This window comes from Pelodiscus sinensis, chromosome 2 (assembly GCF_049634645.1).
Source record: "Pelodiscus sinensis isolate JC-2024 chromosome 2, ASM4963464v1, whole genome shotgun sequence".
NCBI lineage: Eukaryota > Metazoa > Chordata > Testudines > Trionychidae > Pelodiscus > Pelodiscus sinensis.
This window is the reverse complement of record NC_134712.1, coordinates 214,023,681-214,041,894: the sequence shown is the minus strand read 5'-3', so window position 1 is coordinate 214,041,894 and position 18,214 is coordinate 214,023,681. Positions and strand designations below refer to the sequence as shown.

The 18,214-nt window shown below is 43.6% G+C and overlaps 1 protein-coding gene across 1 annotated transcript in view; it reads right to left on the bottom strand.

Annotated features, from left to right (window-relative positions):
- The window catches only part of CYP51A1 (cytochrome P450 family 51 subfamily A member 1), a 34,919-nt gene that overhangs the window by 8,156 nt on the left and 8,549 nt on the right, over nt 1-18,214 (bottom strand). Inside the window, exons 4-7 of the mRNA XM_075922395.1 lie at nt 13,581-13,707; nt 9,304-9,478; nt 4,458-4,577; nt 2,288-2,483 (exon numbers count right to left, since the gene is read on the bottom strand). Coding sequence (XP_075778510.1) covers nt 2,288-2,483; nt 4,458-4,577; nt 9,304-9,478; nt 13,581-13,707 — 618 coding nt within the window. The remainder of the gene's footprint in view (nt 1-2,287; nt 2,484-4,457; nt 4,578-9,303; nt 9,479-13,580; nt 13,708-18,214) is intronic.

The following is an 18,214-nucleotide window of genomic DNA, read 5'->3' as shown; positions in this document are numbered from 1 at the left end:
CATTGTCCACTCACCTACTTTGCAACCAGACCCATCCCCTTGGGGCTTACCCTGCTCCGCTCCAGCCACGTTGTGGGGTTGGGGCTTATCCCCTCTTCCTTTCTGTCCTGCTTCTCCCCGTTCTTGCCCACCCACACCACTGGGTAATTTTTCAGCTTCACCTCTGCCAGGCTGGAAGGGACTTGTTAATTTCACGTGACGCTAACAAGATACAGTAAAACTCCATTAGTCCGGCATCCAATGCTCCGGGACTCCTGATGGTCCGGCACCATCAGGAACCCAGAAGTGCTGGGGCAGCCAGACAGGCATCCCCCATTCACCTGCTGCTGAAACTGACCAGCAGCTGAATCGGGGAAGCTGGGAGCAGAGCAGTTGGGGTGCTGCCAGGTTGGTCTCATAGCGCTAACAGACCAGGGAGATGCGGAGCGGCTTTTCTCTCCACGAAGGACATGGGCAGCGGGACCACAGCGCGTCTCGGCCGTCCCGCCGCCCGCGTCCTCCGCGGCAAGAAAAGCCGCTCCGTGTCTCCCTGGTCTGCTGGGGGGGCGGGAAGCAGCAACAGTGGGGGAGGCACCCCGCACTAGCTGCGCTCCTCTCCCTCCCCATTCGTAACTAGGGATCCGTCTTAAGACGGATTGATGTAACCCGGGGGACTGCCTGTACAGTAAACTTTATCCATTTTCTTATGGATTTAAGAATATTTAACATTCATGAAGCAGTGTCTTTACATCTGGAAACTCATGCTCCTATTTTAAATACATAATTCCAAATATATCCTTCACTAGATACCGTTCCTGCTCTTCATTTAATTAATTTTAATAAAAGATTCCACTATCTAGTCTGTGATATTACAAATTACCACCAAAACTTGTTTTCATTCTCCGAGTTCAAAGATAACAAGGAGTCCTGTGGCACCTTAAGGAGTAATAGATTTATTTGGGCACAAGCTTTTTGTAGGCAAAAAAACACTGTCAGATACATGGAGTAGAAATTAGAGGCAAGACATAAATATACTAGCATATGAAAGGAAAGGAGTTACCTTATCAAGTGGAAGATCAATGCTAACAATGCCTATTGGGTTAGGGTGGATGTGGCCCACTCCTTACAAGTTGATGAGGAGGTGTGAATATAAAAAGAGGAAAAATTGATTTTATAGTGAGCCACCCAGTCTCAGTCCCTATTCAAACTCAGATTAATAGTGAAAAAACTTAACACAACAATGGTCTCGTAGCACCTTAAGTTACAGCTACACTGCCTTTTTTTGGCGGAAGAAGCTATATAAATCACGCTCGCATTTGCATATCTTCTTCCGATTCTTTTTGTGGAAGAGGTTTTGCCTCTATTTGGCCCCATATAGACGGGGCCAAATGTTGGAGAAAAACACCTCTTTTGCAAGACCCCTTTTCCTCATAAATCATTGTTTACAGGGTCTTGTGAAAGAGGGGTTTTTTCCGACATTTGGCCTCGTCTACACAGGGCTACACAATGGCAAAACGTCTTATGCAAAAAGAATCGGAAGAAGATATGCAAATACGTAGCTTCTTCTGCAAAAACCTTAGAGACTTACCAAAACACAAAAATAGCATCATGAACTTTTGTGACCACAACCCACTTCTTCAGATGTTTGTCATCTGAAGAAGTGGGTAGTGCCCACAAAAGCTTATGATATATAAATAGTATTTTGGTTAGTCTCTAAGGTGCTACAGGACCATTGTTGTGTTTTAAGATTTTTTTAGTTACAGACTTACACAGCTAACCCTCCGAGCCAGATTAATAGTGTTAAGTTTACAAATGAATTGCAGCTCTGCACTTTCTCCTTGAAGTCTGTTTTTGAAGATTTTTTTAGTTGAAGGATGGCCACTTTTCAATCTGTTACTGAGTGTCCAAGTGTTCGCTGTTTTTTGTATGTTACTGTTCTTGAGGTCTGCTTTTTATCCATTTCTTCTTTTGTGTAGAGACTGAACTACAAGCTGCACACAAAAGAAGAAAAGGACACAAATATCTAATTTCCACTCTATGCATCTAACAAAGTGAGAGTTTTTGCTAACAAAAGCTTATGCTCAAATAAATCTGCTAGTTTTTAGGGTGCAACAGGACTCCTTGCAAGGTTTTTGCAGATATAGACTAAAACAGCTTCCTCTCTGCTACAAGCTCAAAGACATGAGCATTAACATATTTTTGGCAGAGATGCTGTAATTGCAAGAGTATTTAATTAACAGCTTAAACACTTTTATAAATTAATTTGCAAAAATTTAAAGGTAGCATGGAAGAGTTATGTAACACACACCTGCTCATAATTTAGAGGCTTCAAGTCTTCTCCACCAACTGCTTTCTGTTCTGCATAGCATTGTTCCTGTATCGATTTGTCTCTTGCTAAAAAAAAGCCAAGCCAAGCACTGGTGGTAGAAGATGTATGCTGGCCTGCTAACAACAACCCAATAAGCATTCCTGCAATCTCATCATCTGTCAACGGACGGCTATCCCTAGATTAAGAAAATAAATACATTCAAGCTTTAGATATCCAGATAGAATGTCATACACCATGTTAAGTATTTGATCGTAGTTACATTTACATTAAGTGTTTTTCCCCTTCCCTCCAGTTAAGAGGAGCAGCAGATTCAGAGGAAAGAAGAGAGATGACATAGCAAGGAGCTAGAGAGAAGGGTTGCCATAATACAGAAAAGCAATAGTTCTCTGACAGCTGCTGGAAAGCCTCCAAAACTTGGCTAAGCATCTGTAACAAATTACCTCCAAACTTTTGGATCTAAACTTAAAACATAGCTAGTAATGAACCTGGGAAGTCCACACTGAAGTCTAATATCTATTTTTTTATTGACTCATCAATGAACAGGTTTTTTTCTCTTTCTATAGAGAACAGAGGTGTGAGAACTATCAATATATATTTCACAGTAAGAGAAACTGCTGAAAGGTTTCAAAAGCTATTTGAGGGCAACAGAGAAATTGGAGGCATGCAGCGCAGGGATGTTAGCGAGTAGTCGACTATCCAAGAAGCATATGCTTATCAGACAGTTGAGTCAAATAGTCGCAGCCCACCCTCCCCCCTTGGAGCCTCTCTCAAAGAAAGGCAGCAAGGGGGCAGGGGAGCAGGCTCAAAAGCTGGTTGCCCCCATCACTGTCTCTGTGCGGAGGGGCAGAGGTGCAGCAGGGAACTGGCAGCGCTTCTGCCTTTAAAATGTAGCAGGGCGCATGGGGCCAGTGGAGGACTCAAAGCAATACATTTCAAAAAAAGGGAGCGCAGGGAGCGTACAGGGGGACTGCTTGAGTCCTCCACTGGCCCCATGCACCCCGCGGTGCTTCCACCTTTGAAACATGCAAGCGTCCATTAATCTAAATTTAACATCCTTAATGCAGCAGGGGTACTAACTGCAGCAGCACGTAATGGAAATGCTAATTTTTAAAAAATCCCTTTGACTAATATTCAGAAATTGAACTCTCAAGAGGGCTCTTAAAGAGAAGACGACTGGGGAGCTTTCCAGAGATGACTAGAAGACAACGTTACTTGCTTCGGGATCACCAAACCAACTGTGGCATATCATCTCTGGAAGAGACCCCTGGTCAAATTTGCATTATGGAAAGGTTGAGGTGACTTCATCTAGAGGAATTAGAGTTCCTTATCCTAAGAATCAGTAAGTAGGCTGAGTGACATGGAAAACAAGGCTTTCAGGCTGCCTATGATAGGAGGGAAGGGATTTGTTTTTTAGCCATGAAACATCTTCTCTATAATTAAGATAAGGAAGCCAACCTCCCTTAGCATTGCACTGTATTCAGATGGAATATGTTATGCAAAACTTATTTTATTTTAGTCTGATTTTTCTTTCTATTTTAAAATCAAATCTTGATTTTAAGAAATCGACAGTTCTGATGCTTCACACAGTCTGCGCCTATTCAAACTGAAAACCTTCAAATAGTCTGGTAGTACTTTAAAGACTAACAAAACATGTAGATGGTATCATGAGCTTTCGTGGGCACAGCCCACTTCTTCAGATGACCAGTGTTGGACGTCCAACACTCTGGTCATCTGAAGAAGTGGGCTGTGCCCACAAAAGCTCATGATACCATCTACATGTTTTGTTAGTCTTTAATGTACTACCAGACTATTTGTTGTTTTTTAAGTTTATCCTGTATAGACTAACTCAGCTACCCCCTGAAGCTTTTGAAATCCTTCAGCCGCTAGAGGGAGGTAGTAAAAAGGCTTAAATTCCACACATCCTCATCACAATGGCATGGAAAGAGGTGTTCTCCCCAAAAACCTAGAGAAAGTTGCATAAAAGGAGAGAAAGACAAATCCCAAAGAATAGATACGAGAAGGATGGAATGGGTGATGAAAATAATGCAAGGACTTGGAAAAATTTTGATAAATGAAGCCTCTGCTATTAAAATACTAAGCTGTTCCTCTTTACACTTCTGAACGGCAAGCATTCAACAATTTCACTTACTTATAGGTAACATTCATCAATGTTTGGAGCATGTCATCCTCCCTCTCCCCAGACTGCCTGCGTTTTTGGATTACTTTATAGAAAATGTTCTTTATTTCTCTATGTGCTCTGTCTCTACGCCTGTAATTCAAAGCATTTTTATTAGAATCTGTATAAAATCAAACACACAAAAGGCTGTAAATACTTATCAAATGTGCAGAATTTTTCTTTGCAAATAATCATTAAAAATCCAAAAGATTGTTAAAATAAAAATACTTACACAGTTTTCACTACTCTTTAAAAGTAATATTTCAAATGACATGTCAGTCATTTACTATCCAATTATAATTAACCAGTTCATAGTAAACTTATATACCATTTTAAGGAGCAGAACCAGTCCAGAGCAAATAGATATGTGATCTGATAGGCACACTTGCATGAAGGAATTCCAAGATGAGGGTGTGGATAAGGCATACATGATAGTACTATGTGCACACCAGATCCACAAAGGAAGATACAACTTGGAAGATTTGTTCAGGCTCCATCGAGCTAAAGAAGATGGGCTCGAGACAGCTGTTATGAGATGCCTCAACTCACTCTGCAAATGAGCACAAATATCGCAAAAGTGATGTAGCCAAAACTGATCTCTCTGATGACCCTGTTCATTTAAGCTAAGTATTGTGCAATACCTGAGCTTGCATTTTCCTCAAGCAAGCATTTGGCATAAGCAGATAAAAACTTGTCAAAAATCAAATTATATTATTTCCATGGCTTAGTGGAATTTAGGGAAGCACCTTCATGGACCAGTACCAGGAATGCTAGTACAGTAATTCCTCATTTAACACATGCCTGCTTAACACGTTTTCACAATAGCACGATTTTTTTTTAAGGAACGTTTTTTTAATTACACGACCGTCCCCGGAATAACACAATTTCCCCAGCCGGCCCATTGCCGGCAGCTGTGCGGGGTTTCACCTGCCTCCCTGCAAAGCGGCGGAGGGTTCACCGCTTGCCACGCCTGTTCCCCGGAAACCCCCCCCTCGCCGGACGCAGTGCGGGTTCCAGCAGACCTGTCATAGGGGCATACTCCTAACTCAATCCCCCTCCCCTCTCCTCTCCTCCCCTTTCCCTTCCCCAGAGCCAAACACTTCCCCTCCTTGCTGTAATCCAGTTCCCTTTCTCCCCCAACCTTATGTCCCGGTCCCAACAGACACCACTGCTTGAAACGCAACCCCAACCTTTTCCATTATTTTCAATGGGAAAATTGACTCCGCATAACATGTTTTCACTTAACACGATCATTTTCTGGACTATATCTATAGTGTTAAATGAGGAATTACTGTATCAAAACAAAGAAAAGAAATAAAACAGGTTAGGAATTGGAGCAAATTAATGGGTTGGATTTTATGGTGCATCTACAACACAGCACCCTAAACTCGAAATAATATACGCAAATTGCGTATCTTATCTCGACTATTTTGAAGTAGCTTTTTTTGAAATTTGGCACATCTACACAGCACCAAATTTCAAAATAATTTGCTATTTTGAGCCATCCCTTATCCCTCGTGCAATGAGGTTTACCGGGATAAAATAGCACGCCCATTATTTCGAAAAATATTTTGAAATAACGGGTGGCTTGTGTAAACGCGGGGTAGCTATTTCAGGATGCCTCTAATATCCTGAAATACCCATGCAGTGTAGACATACCCTTAGTGATGTGTAAAAGATATATGTAACCTGTAAATTATCATACAAATACTGCCATCGGAAATATGTAACTCTGTGAGCACATTTTCCACATAAGGAGCATGTTACATCACTGCACAAGATGACTTCCCAGGGACAGATAACATAACGGGGTGGGCAGTAAGCGGCCCACTCTAATTACTTGCGCATATGCAAGTGTGGCCATCTGCAGCTCCCATTGGCTGCAAATCTCCATTTCTGGCCAATGGGAACTGTGGAAAGAAGTGTGGACTGGGACACCACTTCCCGCAGCTCCCTTTGGCCGGGAATGTGCATTTGGCACTTATTGCCCAGCCATGGTATAGAAAACTTCTTCTCTTTACATTATTGACTTAGAGCAATAAACATGAATGACATTGGTTATTTGATCTCGTGAACATATTTCATAAACTAACCAAAACCATGGTCAAGGAGCAGACTATAGAAATTATCAACAAAAGCGTGCACTGAGGTTTAAGGTTGCTTCCTTGAAAAGTCTGAATGGGGAAGTTCGGCAGCAACGCCATATTGACAGTATGGGCCCAACTGGAGTGTGCTTGCACCTTGTTGGGTGGCTACAGATAAACTAACTGTAAACATGTCCAGATACACTGAACAAACCAGACTGATATTCTCTGTGAGATATGGCCTGGCCTTTTAAGTCCCTCAGCATAGACCAGGATTAATCTGGGCAAAATTTGGAAGGATTTAGTCCTATCCAGGAAGAACAAAATGCATACATCAAAGGAGATATAGGAGTGATGGATGTCAAGAACCTTGTGCAGCATGTCCCAAATCTCCTTGGTGGGTATTTCCAGGGCTGCAGCTTCCACCCTAAACATCCTAGAACACTTTATAGTCCTCAGGGATAGAGGCTGACACATCCAGTTTGGCAACACCACTGTGGCTAGTACCACACATTCCTCCCCCAGGACAGAAGGATGAGATGGGTAACACTAGAGATGGTGAAAGTGTTAACTGTGATATCAGTTGACCTTCATGGTTACATGCAGGCACCCGACACGCACTACTTTCCAGGGAGCTGCCTGCTGCCCTGCACTTCTCCCTCTGTATCTGAGGCAACAGCGGAGGGCTCCAGGAGGAACAGGTGGGAGCCGAATGCCACCTCACATGTAACTATGTAACCAATGAAAATTTCAGCTGTTACAGTTCCTTAATTAAACATTTTAATATCCCTAGATTGCACCAGCAAGATCAGTCCCTGATAGTACTGAGGACCCAAGGGGGAGGGGGGCGGGGGAAGGCTGATGCCACTCTCTGGGAGCTGCCCAAGATATGTTGTCCAGATGAAGCACTCAAACCCCTCCCACATACAAATTCCAGGTCTGACCCATCCCCCCATACACACACCCCCACACTCCCTCCTGAACCTCATATCTCCTCCTGTATGCCAAACCCCTTGGCCCCATCCTGAAACCCCTTCCTGTACTCTAAACCCCTCATCCCTGACCCCCAGCCAGAGCCGTCATCTCCTATAACAATCCCCTGCCCCATTCCGGATCCCCTTCCTGCACTCTGAACCTCTGATTTCTGGTCCCAGACCTGGGTCTGTACCACTGCCTCAGTTGGAACTCTTAAATAAACAGAATATTTGACTGACTAACACACCCCCACCACCACTCTCCCAACATGTCAGATAACAAAACTTTTGTTGTATCATGTTAATTATTTGTGGTAGCCACTTTAATTCTAAAGTTTTAATAGGTAAGAATTTAAGACCTGATGCAAACCCATATGCTTATGCAGAACTTGAAGGATCAGACCCAATATAATTAATATCTTACATGAAAGTTATTTGCTTTGTGAAAACAAACAAAGCTTCAAAAACTACTTTGAACTAAATCAGTGTATATTTAATTACATCTTCTAAATTTAGGCAGTTCGGTTATGTCAAATTAACATGTTTGGAAACTCCCAAATCTACATTCTTAATGCTTTGGCTCCAATTTAGGGTACAGTAAAACTCCGATGGTCCGGCACCATCAGGAACCTGGAAGTGCTCCGGGCAGCCGGACCATTGGAGCTGCTCTGCCCCCAGCTTCCCCGATTCAGCCGCTGCCAAAACTGACCAGCAGCTGAATCGGGGAAGCTGGAGGCAGAGCAGCTGGAGTGCCTCCGGGTATATCCCGTTGCGCTGCCCCTCGGGGCTGCAGGACCAACCCGGCAGCACCCCAGTTGTCCCCGATCCAGCCACTGATGATACTGATCAGCAGCTGACTCCAGCTGCCGGATTGGTCCAGTAGCGCCGCTCCTCGGCACTGTGGGACCAATCCGGCAGCCTCCCAACTTCTCTGCCCCAGGCGTCCTGATTCAGCGGCTGCTGAAACTGATCAGCAGCTGACTCCGGGAAGCCCGAGGCAGAGCATCTCTGCCTCGGGCTTCCTGGAGTCAGCCCCTGATCAGTTTCAGCAGCAGCTGACTTGGGGACACCTGAAACAGAGCAGCTGCAGGGCTGCTGGGTTGGTCCAGTAGCACTGAGGAGAGGCGCTGCGGGACCAACCCAGCAGCACCCCAGCTGCTCTGCCCCAGGTGTCCCCAAGAGCAGCTGGGGTGCTGCCGGGTTGGTCTCGCAGGGTCAGCGCTACCGGACCAACCCGGCAGCACTCCGGCTGCTCTGCTGCAGGCGTCCCCAAATCAGCCGCTGCTGAAACTGACTAGCAGCGACTGAATCAGGGACATCTGGGGCAGAGCCGGACTATGGGAAGGAGGGCTATGAGGGGTCTGGGGTGGCATCCCCCCCACCCCACCCCAGACCCCTCATAACCTCCTCTTCTGATAGTCCAGCATATCTGATAATCCGGCACCCTCTGGGTCCTAAAGGTGCCTGATTATCAGAAGTTTACTGTACTTGGTATTTGTCAAAATAACATTTAGATATTCAGTATGTGTTATGCTTTTAGGCATTCTACAATTCTTATGCTTTTAGATGTCAATTAAAAGCAACAGTCTTCCTAATTTCTAGTTGAGGGTACAAAATGAACAGTACTGTGATCAACTCCCCTACAGGAAATATCCTTGCATTCCATTTTTATTTAAAATTCACATTTATTTAACACATATTCTAAGAGCTGAAAACAAGTATCATTTCTTAAATACATCTTATTTAATTTATCTTTGTTACCTGAAGCTAGGTAAAGGTAGCCAACCTGGCAAAAGCCAAGCTGCATGAGTAAATCCTCCATCCAGATCAGCATACAGTTGTGCCACCTTCTCACTGAGTAAGCTTCTGATCTCCTTTCCATGTAAACAGTGGCTTGCTGTCAAAATAATGAGCTCTGAAAGTGCTTCAAACAAGTCTGAATAAAGGGAGAAAAGGAAAAGTAAGTCAGCACATATTTTGGAGAAATGATGTCGAATTTTACGGGCCACTACTTTCACTTCTGGCCAAAAAAGGAATTAACTAAATACAGAGAATTTAAAATATTTTCCAAGTGTTTCTGAAAGAGTTTTTCCACAAATGGATCCCTGTTTTGGGACAATGGGGAGAAGATACTTCCAGAACAGATTATCTGGGAGAGAAAAAGAAAGCACAGTAGAAAACTAAAGGATATTCACTAGCTGAGGCAGCTGTCAGCCCGTTTGTGCAAGTGAGATGTGCCCAAATGGGCACTTGATCATTATATACTCCTATAAAATGCAGAAGTAACTATAATAGTTGAACTTGCATGCCACCACCTCACAAAGTTGATTTGGAGCACTTTGGGGTGGGGGGGAAGAGGAACGTAAGATGCACATCAACCAAGAGAGGGAAAATATTTTAAAGTATTTCCAAGATAAATTTTTCGAGTGGAGATTAGGGCTATGTTGTGCTAGGATCCCTGATCAGAACTCTGAATAGAGGGTGAAAATGAATGATGTGATCAGGTTTCAGATAGAAAACAGTACCAAGATGCTACTCCTGGAACACTAATTCTCAGATCAGAAAGTTAAACTCAATGCCTACTCTGCACAATGCCCTATCTGCAGTAGACAGGAAAGAGTAAGATATTTGAGGATATCCGATTTGCTCTATTAGAGAGGGAGAAAAACATATGGCTGTCACGTTATGTGACAAAATATGCTGAGAAAAGGGGTAGGAGTCTGGGGGTTTTAAAATACAGACTCATTTACTAGTGAGGATAGGGAAAACAGCAAAGAGGAAGGGAATGGCAGCTGGTTCACTAAGAATGAATGCAAGAGACTGAATTTATGGGCAGTTGAGGTTAAGGGGCTACAGAAACGCCTTTTACTATTACTTTACATTTTGGGGAACTGGTATATATGGGTACGTCTACACAGTAGCTCATGCTTCAAAATAAGCTATGCAATTTGAGCTATGCAAATTAGGTAGTTTATTTTGAAATAGCTAATTTCAATATTTGGTGGTCTATACAGTGCTAATTTTGAAATAAATCACTATTCTAGCATCTCCTTAATTCTCGTGCAACGAGGTTTGCAGAAAGCCGGAATAAGAAACCCATTATTTCAAATGTATTTTGAAATACATGCCTTTAATACATGCAGAATGCTATTTCGGGATAACAAATTATGTTATCCTGAAATAGTGCCGCTTTGTAGATGTACCCTATGTTAATCACTGTTGTGTCTTATAAATCAAGCTTAGTTATCTTTTTATCTGTTGTTCCTTAATCCACCACTTTTGTGGTGGACTGGACCATACTGACAGTCCATCATGGCCTGTAGAAAAGAGAAAGAGACTGACAGCTTATTTGACAATAACAAAATCAAAGGCTACAAAAGCAAGACATTGAGCTACTCCCATATACAAACAAGGAAAGGTGGAAAAGCTTACTTAGGTTTGAGGAAAGCTGATTTATTTGGAAAGAATACAAAAACAAGTGTCAATAATAGTTATTGGGGGGGGGAAGTTACTTCTCAGAAAAAAAGAGGTAGGTGGCAATTAAATATTATATTAATAAATCTGACAAAGCTTTACAAATAAATCATTCTAGAAACCCAAGTAATTCAGTCAATCATAGTATGTTCTGTGGGCCTAACTGTGCAAATCTTATTCATTTACATGCTACTTCTGGGGGAATTCTGCACCAAAAAAAATTAAAATTCTTCATATATTTGTCATAATAGCACAACATAATCACATCAGTTTCAATTATTTTGATAATTTGCTTCTGAATACCCATCAGCAAGTATCTCTGTACCAATACAGACAACTAATGAGATTCCACCAGGAGTGGAGAGTTAAAGAAACCGTTATGACAATCTTGTTCCTCTTATGCTTTTGCTGAGTGCCTCAGTCTGGGTGTGTCACATAGCCACATCGCATGGAAAATCTCCACTCCTCTGGTCTGTTAGTAGACTCTAGTTTGTTCTACCTGCCCCTATAGGGTTACCACACAGAAGCTCCCGAACAGAAGGCACTGCTGGGAGAAAGAAAGCTGGGGGTGCTCAAGCAGTGTGAGAATGTACTGAAAGGGACTATTTGGTAGATGCTGGAGAAGCCTGTTTGACACATGCACTTCGATGCCTCACAAGCCCAGCCAAAGGGCACTCCCTGGCCCAGAAACCCACACTCCCTATAATCCCCAGAGCGCAGGGATCTAGAGGGAGAAACATCCTTAAGTTGGGTCCCAGATTTGTCTGTATGCTGCTTTCTTCCTTCAGAACACGCTGGGAACTGGAGCTGCTGGACAACCTCCAGCTCCCCCGCCCCGGCAATATCCTCTATTTGCAAACCAGATTCTGCAGGCTCCAGCAGTCCTTAGTGGTAGCCAGCAACAAATGAAATTCAGCACTGACCATCAATTCTGCATTGTATAGTAGGAATATTAAATATTGGTTAATTAAATAATGAATTAACTTCATGAATTCTTATAGGTTACTCCCGCATTTCTCAAACTATGAGTCCCAACTCCTCAGGGGGTCACAAACAACTTAGAGGGAGGCCTTGGTATCACAAAGTTTGAGAACCCTTGGGTTACTCGACTATTCTATAGTCCCCAGGGGTGGGGACAGCAGCCAGTGCAGTCTGGCCCTGCTATCAAAGGGCCCCCTGACATTCCATGTTATTGCCTCTGATACAGAGGCAGCAACATGGGGTGACCGGCCGGAGGTGGTCCACAAGGGGAGCCAGTTTAAAAACCAGCTCCCCTTATGGGCCAGATGCTTGTCGCCCTGCAATGCTTCCTCTGATACAGGAACTGAGCCAGGCTGCTTGCCCACCTGGCTCCTAATTCACTTTGGCTGTGTCCAGACTCAGGGTTTTTTTTGAAAAAAGTAGCCTTTTTTCAAAAAAAATTCACCTGCATCTAGACTGCAGCCGCGTTCTTTCGAAATTAAATTGAAAACGCGGCTTTTCTTTTGACGGCAGTAAACCTCATTTCACAAGGAAGAACGCCTTTTTTCGAAAGTGCTCTTTCAAAAAAACGCGTTCTTGAATGCCAACAGGGCTTTTTAGAAAGAGAGCATCCAGACTCACTCGCTGCTTTCTTTCGAAAAAGCGGGTGCTTTTTCAAAAGTTCTGCTTACAGTCTAGACACTCTTTTTCGAAAAAGAGGCTTTTTCGAAAGTATCTTTCGAAAAAGCCTCTTTCGAAAGAGGCTTGCAGTCTAGACATAGCCTTTAAGTGCAGTTACAGCAGGAGTAGGTCCTGGACCTCTCGTAAGCCAGGACTGACCCAGGCTACTGACCTGCCTGCTCAAAACTTTAATGGCATGGGGGGGCGGGGGGAAATGTGTGTATAGTCTATAGCATTAACCTATAAGCTTTTGCTCACTGATCAGTTAATCAACTACACTATTATATTCTTATTGTATAGTGATGCAGAATTGCCCCAGGAGTAAAATACTCATGATGGTGTAAGCCCTATCCAAGTCAATGAAATTTGGGAATAAATACTCACCAATATAATGGACAGGTAGAGGTCTATTTTTTTTGGATTTTAATCTAACTTTGCTTAAGTCAGACTGTTTTTAAAGAAATAGACCATCTGTACTTCCTTAACTTAAAGGATATGAGCCATTGATTTTGATTCTGGAATAAGGGAATAATATTTTGAAATCATGAGTTGCTGGTTAGCGAAGATATTAGGCACAAATAACCTAACCCTGGCAAAACTATCCTAATGTAGCCTGAACTATTAGGTTGGGGACAAATAGGAAGAGACTACAAAGCCAGGAGTAAATTAACTCTTTACACTTCCTACTAAGTTTGAGAGTGGCTTCATTCTCTTCTGAATTTTAATTAGACAAAGAACATGTTTTGTACTTCGTTCTTTTGAGCATGGAACATTTAATACATTCTGTCTGTATTTTCTTTCTATTAAAAATGTTCAAGTAGATCATGTATCAAAATACTGCCATGTGAAGCTAATTTTGGCTACTTCTCATGCATTCTCTTCACGGTAACTTTCCAAAACACAAAGTATCTCATCATGCTTACTTCTCTCTCCACTTTCTCCCCAGGATTTGAAGTACTCCTGTGTTTCTTTTTCAATTATAGGTACGTGTTGTTTAAACTGGGCTATATTCAGCCCAGTTTTCAGCATTTTCTTTTGTTCCAAAAACACCTGTAAGAGTTAAAATATTAGAGGTATATAACATGAGGTACATCATTATTGCTTAGTCACTGACAGCATATTGCAAGTGGTACTGAAACAGAAAAGACAGTAATAGAAAAGTAGAGAAGTCATTATAGACATGGAGAACCTTCTGGAAACTGAAGTAAAACAAAATCAAGAGTAGGATTCAAAAATATACTAAATACTCTTTAAAAGTTCCAAAATAATTTTTAAAACCTAAGCTATAAAGCTGAAATACCATGAGTTTAGCTGCTTTGGTTTCAAGCAAGAATACTTGCTTAACAACAACCAAACTACAATACTACTGTTACGGAGTTGCATCTCTCTTACAAATACTCTGTATTTATATGCCTAGTGAGAAATTTATTTGTTAAAAACATTTTATGAAGCTTTGTTGTCGTCTGTATTATTACAGATATGCTTGTTGAGACATATTTTGAAATAAATTACCAAAATAATTCAAACTGATCTGACTATATTGTCTTATTTTGTGCAGAAATTTATAGCTACAATATTGTGTGCAAAATTTTTAACTTTTTGGTGTAGAATTCCCTCAGACGTTTACTTAATATGAATTGGCTGTAAATGTATAGCTGAATAAGTTCTGACAAAGTATTGACCTATTGACTGATGGCAGAACCTTATGTATGATGAACAAAATTTTCAATAATCTTCATCATATTTGACCTGGTTGTTTGGAAGGGAGCCCAAGACTGGATTGCTTTAAGGCAATGATTCTCAAACTGCAGTGTGCAGAACTGTGGCTCGACCTCAGCCCCCCTTCTTTCCCTCGCAGCAGAGAGCCTGTCCTTCATCCCAGTGAGGGTGGAGTGCCAGCTTCATCTTCCCACTGGGGGGTGGAGGGGAAGTCCTGAGCCTTGCTGCACAATTTGGCTCATTGGGAAGAAGCCCCCCTTCCCCAGCTGGGGGAACAGCAGCATGCCTGAAGGCTATCCCCGCTGCTCCTATTCGCTGGAATCCTGCAAATGGGAGCAGTAGGAGGTCTTGCCTGGAAGCAGTGCAGAACGCAAAGGCCAATAAGGGCCCCCCACCGCCTCATGCTTAGACCCCCCCCCATTCCCAACCCCCTCACACACACACCTAGACCTGCGCACCCATAGCTTGCTCCTGCACCCTGCCCCCGGCCAGATACTCTACTCCCAGCTTGATGCAGCTCCCACACACCTGGCCAGACACCCTACCCCCCAGCCTGCCTGTATATCCTTGCTCTCCCTCCCTCCCTCTGGCCTACTCACTGCCTGCCCTTGAATTCTACCTCCCATCCAGATCTCGGCATCCTCACTCCTTACTGCACCCTACCTTGATCCTACACCTCTGTCCTGCACACTGAGCTCCCCGTTTTTGCCCCTAGCCCCAGAGCCTAGGTGGGTCCACAAAATCCACTAATCTTGGAACCCCAGAAGAGTAAATCTGGCCTATGGGAAGCCCTGAATCTCAGTATTCCCTCCCCCTCCCCTAGTGAGGCTCAAGTGCCAGAGTGAAGTATTTCAATTGGGGGGGGCCACAACAGTGAGGGTTGGTTTTTTTTTTTTTTTTGGAAGGGTTGTTTTTAGCTTCTCGCTTGTGTGGTCCCCGACTGATTTTTCTGTGGGTCAGTGGCCCCCGACCCAAAAAAGGTTCCCCAGCCCTTCCATAAACAAAGAAAACATGGGAACCTTGTGTGTTGGACATAAATTAATATTTTACTTTATTTAAAATGAAGTTTGATAAATTAACATGAGAAAATTAAAGCACTTAATCTATTTAATAATTTAAAATTAATATTTCCTTTCTTACTGGTTAAATTAAACTGTTCTTCCTAGGCACCGCACTAGCAAAATGGCTTGGGCATAATTATGTCATTAACAGCGAGTTTCCATTAGCAACTGGTAGTCCATGGAAAGGTTTTAATTTAGCCAAGTGGACCACAGGCCAAAATGTTTGAGAACCACTGCTTTAAGGGAACTGTGGTTTTGGTTTCTGGGTAACCAGGAAGATATTGTAGAAGCTGTTTAGTTGCTGGCGTGGTGAATCTAAGAATCCCAAGGTAGCCTCAACTAGGAATGTTAGATATTAAATGTTTAATAACTGTGTAACCACAGCAAATCTTAGCAGTTATGTGATTATTCAATGGTCCCTGGGGGGTGGAGCCAACAGCCAGTGCACTTCCAGCCCCACTCCCAGGGAGTCCCCTGCCACCCTGCCCTGCTGCCTCTGTATCAGAGGCAGCAGCACAGGGTGATAAGCGGAAGCTGATCTACAAGGGCTCCCTACACTTTCAAGAGAGGCAGCAGCGCATGGGGCAGGCAGCTCCGTGGGAGCCAATACACATGGGGAACTGGATTAAAAGCTGGCTTCTTGCTTCCCGCCTGCCCCCCTCACCCTGCACACTGCTGCCTCTATCAGAGGAAGCAGTGCAGGGATGGGGGGCAGGTGGGTCCATGAAATCTGGTGCTCACTGGGAGCCGGCTTAAAAGCCAATTGCACAGGCAACTGCTCCTGCCTCCTGCCCCCATTGCTGCCTCCGATACAGAGGCAGCGGGGGGTAGAGAAATGCATGTAGCTGTTTGGATTAACTGGATTAAACACAGGCTTATAGGTTAATAGTTTAAATGACTATACACTAACATTCCTAGCCTCAACCTCATTTTAAAGGGGTCACCAAGGCTTGCATTAGACTTGCTGGGGTCCTGGGTGGTGGCCCTCAAGTTACAGGGTCCCCACATACTGTTGAAGCCCTTGTGCTTCAGCTTTGATTTCCCACAGCAGTATGGTTCAGGCTTTGGCTCTCCTATCCTTGGCTGTTGGACTCAGGCTTCAGTACTCCCTCTTGAGGTTGTGTAGTAATTCTTGTTGTCAGAAGTGAACTACATGCAATGAAGTTGGAGAACCCTTATATTAAAATAATCACCAGTTTTAAGGATCATCTGCCCAATTTTTTGCAAACAGTGTGTGCTCTTTATGTATTTAGATATAGTTAAACTACAATGTTTATAGCATCATGTAGTTTCCAAAGCAAAATATAATTAGCCCAATTAAATAACTATAGTCATTACAAATATGAACTAGCTCATTGGTGAATGGAGTATCTCATTGGATAGAGCATACAGTACAACACCAGAGGTCCAGCATCCAATGGTCCAGCACCATCTGGAACCCGAAAGTGCTCCGGGCAGCTGGACAATTGGAGCTGCTCTGCCCCCAGCTTCCCCGATTCAGCCACTGCTGAAACTGACCAGCGGCTGACTTGAGGAGGCCCGGGGCAGAGCAGCTGGGGTGCTGCCGTGTTGGTCCTGTAGCACCACCCCTCGGCGCTGCGGGACCAATCCGGCAGCACCCCAGCTGCTCTGCCCCAGACTTTCCCAAGTCAGCCGCTGCTGAAACTGACCACAGTTTCAGCAGCAGCTGACTTGGGGAAGTTTCAGCTGTAGCTGACTTGGGGAAGTTTCAGCTGTAGCTGACTTGGGGAAATCTGGGGCAGAGCAGCTGGGGTGCTGCCGGATTGGTCCCACAGCACTGAGGGGCGCATTCCCCCCACTCCACCCCAGACCCCTCCTAGCCCTCGCTTCTGATAGTCCGGCATATTTGATAATCCAGCACCCCTGGGTCCTAAAGGTGCCGGATTATCGGAAGTTTACTGTATATGGCAGTTAATTCACACACTGGAGTCAAATTCCATGGCTTAATGTAGAAAGGGACAGAAGATAAGCTTAGTATTGTATTAAGCTTATATATTCAGCCCAGTTACCCACTGAGTACATAAACATAGTTTTGCTGAGGAACAGCACAACATACTAAGACTATCAATTTCCAAGAATTGCAGCAATGCTTCACATAGTGCAGGGTTACTCAACACGCAGCCCAGGGGTCACATGTGGCCCGTTTGTTTGCGGTGTAGTTTGGGCTTCCACAGGGCTCAGCTCGCAACCCGCGGGTGAGATCCTTTGAACATGGCCTCCACTGGGAACATGCTCCATAATGGCAAGTCAATATAATGGTCGTCTGTTGACATGCGTTTTAGTAGTAAAATTCCTTAACTGTCATTGCTCATTAGAAGTGCTGTCATATGGGTGGAAATCAGGTAAATATTGCATTTTATTAATATCAGCAAAAATGACTTAAATGGGGCCTGTGTGTTATGTAGTCTTGCCTTAAACTTTGTATTCGTGCCCATCAGTGTGAAAGAAGCTATCTGCATATATAATATGCATGTACATGCAACTACACTTAAATTGCGGCCCTCGGCATGTGCTGAGAGTATCATCGTGGCCCCCGGGGCTTCCAAAGTTGAGTAGCCCTGACATAGTGCATAGGTGGTGCATTTCCTTTGAAAGCAAGAAACATATGGTATCTGGAGACCACCAAGAAGGTTGGGATCTGTATGCCAGTAATTACTAAGCAATTAAGAGTTTTTTGAAACGTACATGTTTCTTACTGCAGCCCTGCACTGCAACTGCAATGTGGAAGGAGGTTAGACCACAGCCCCCCAGACAGA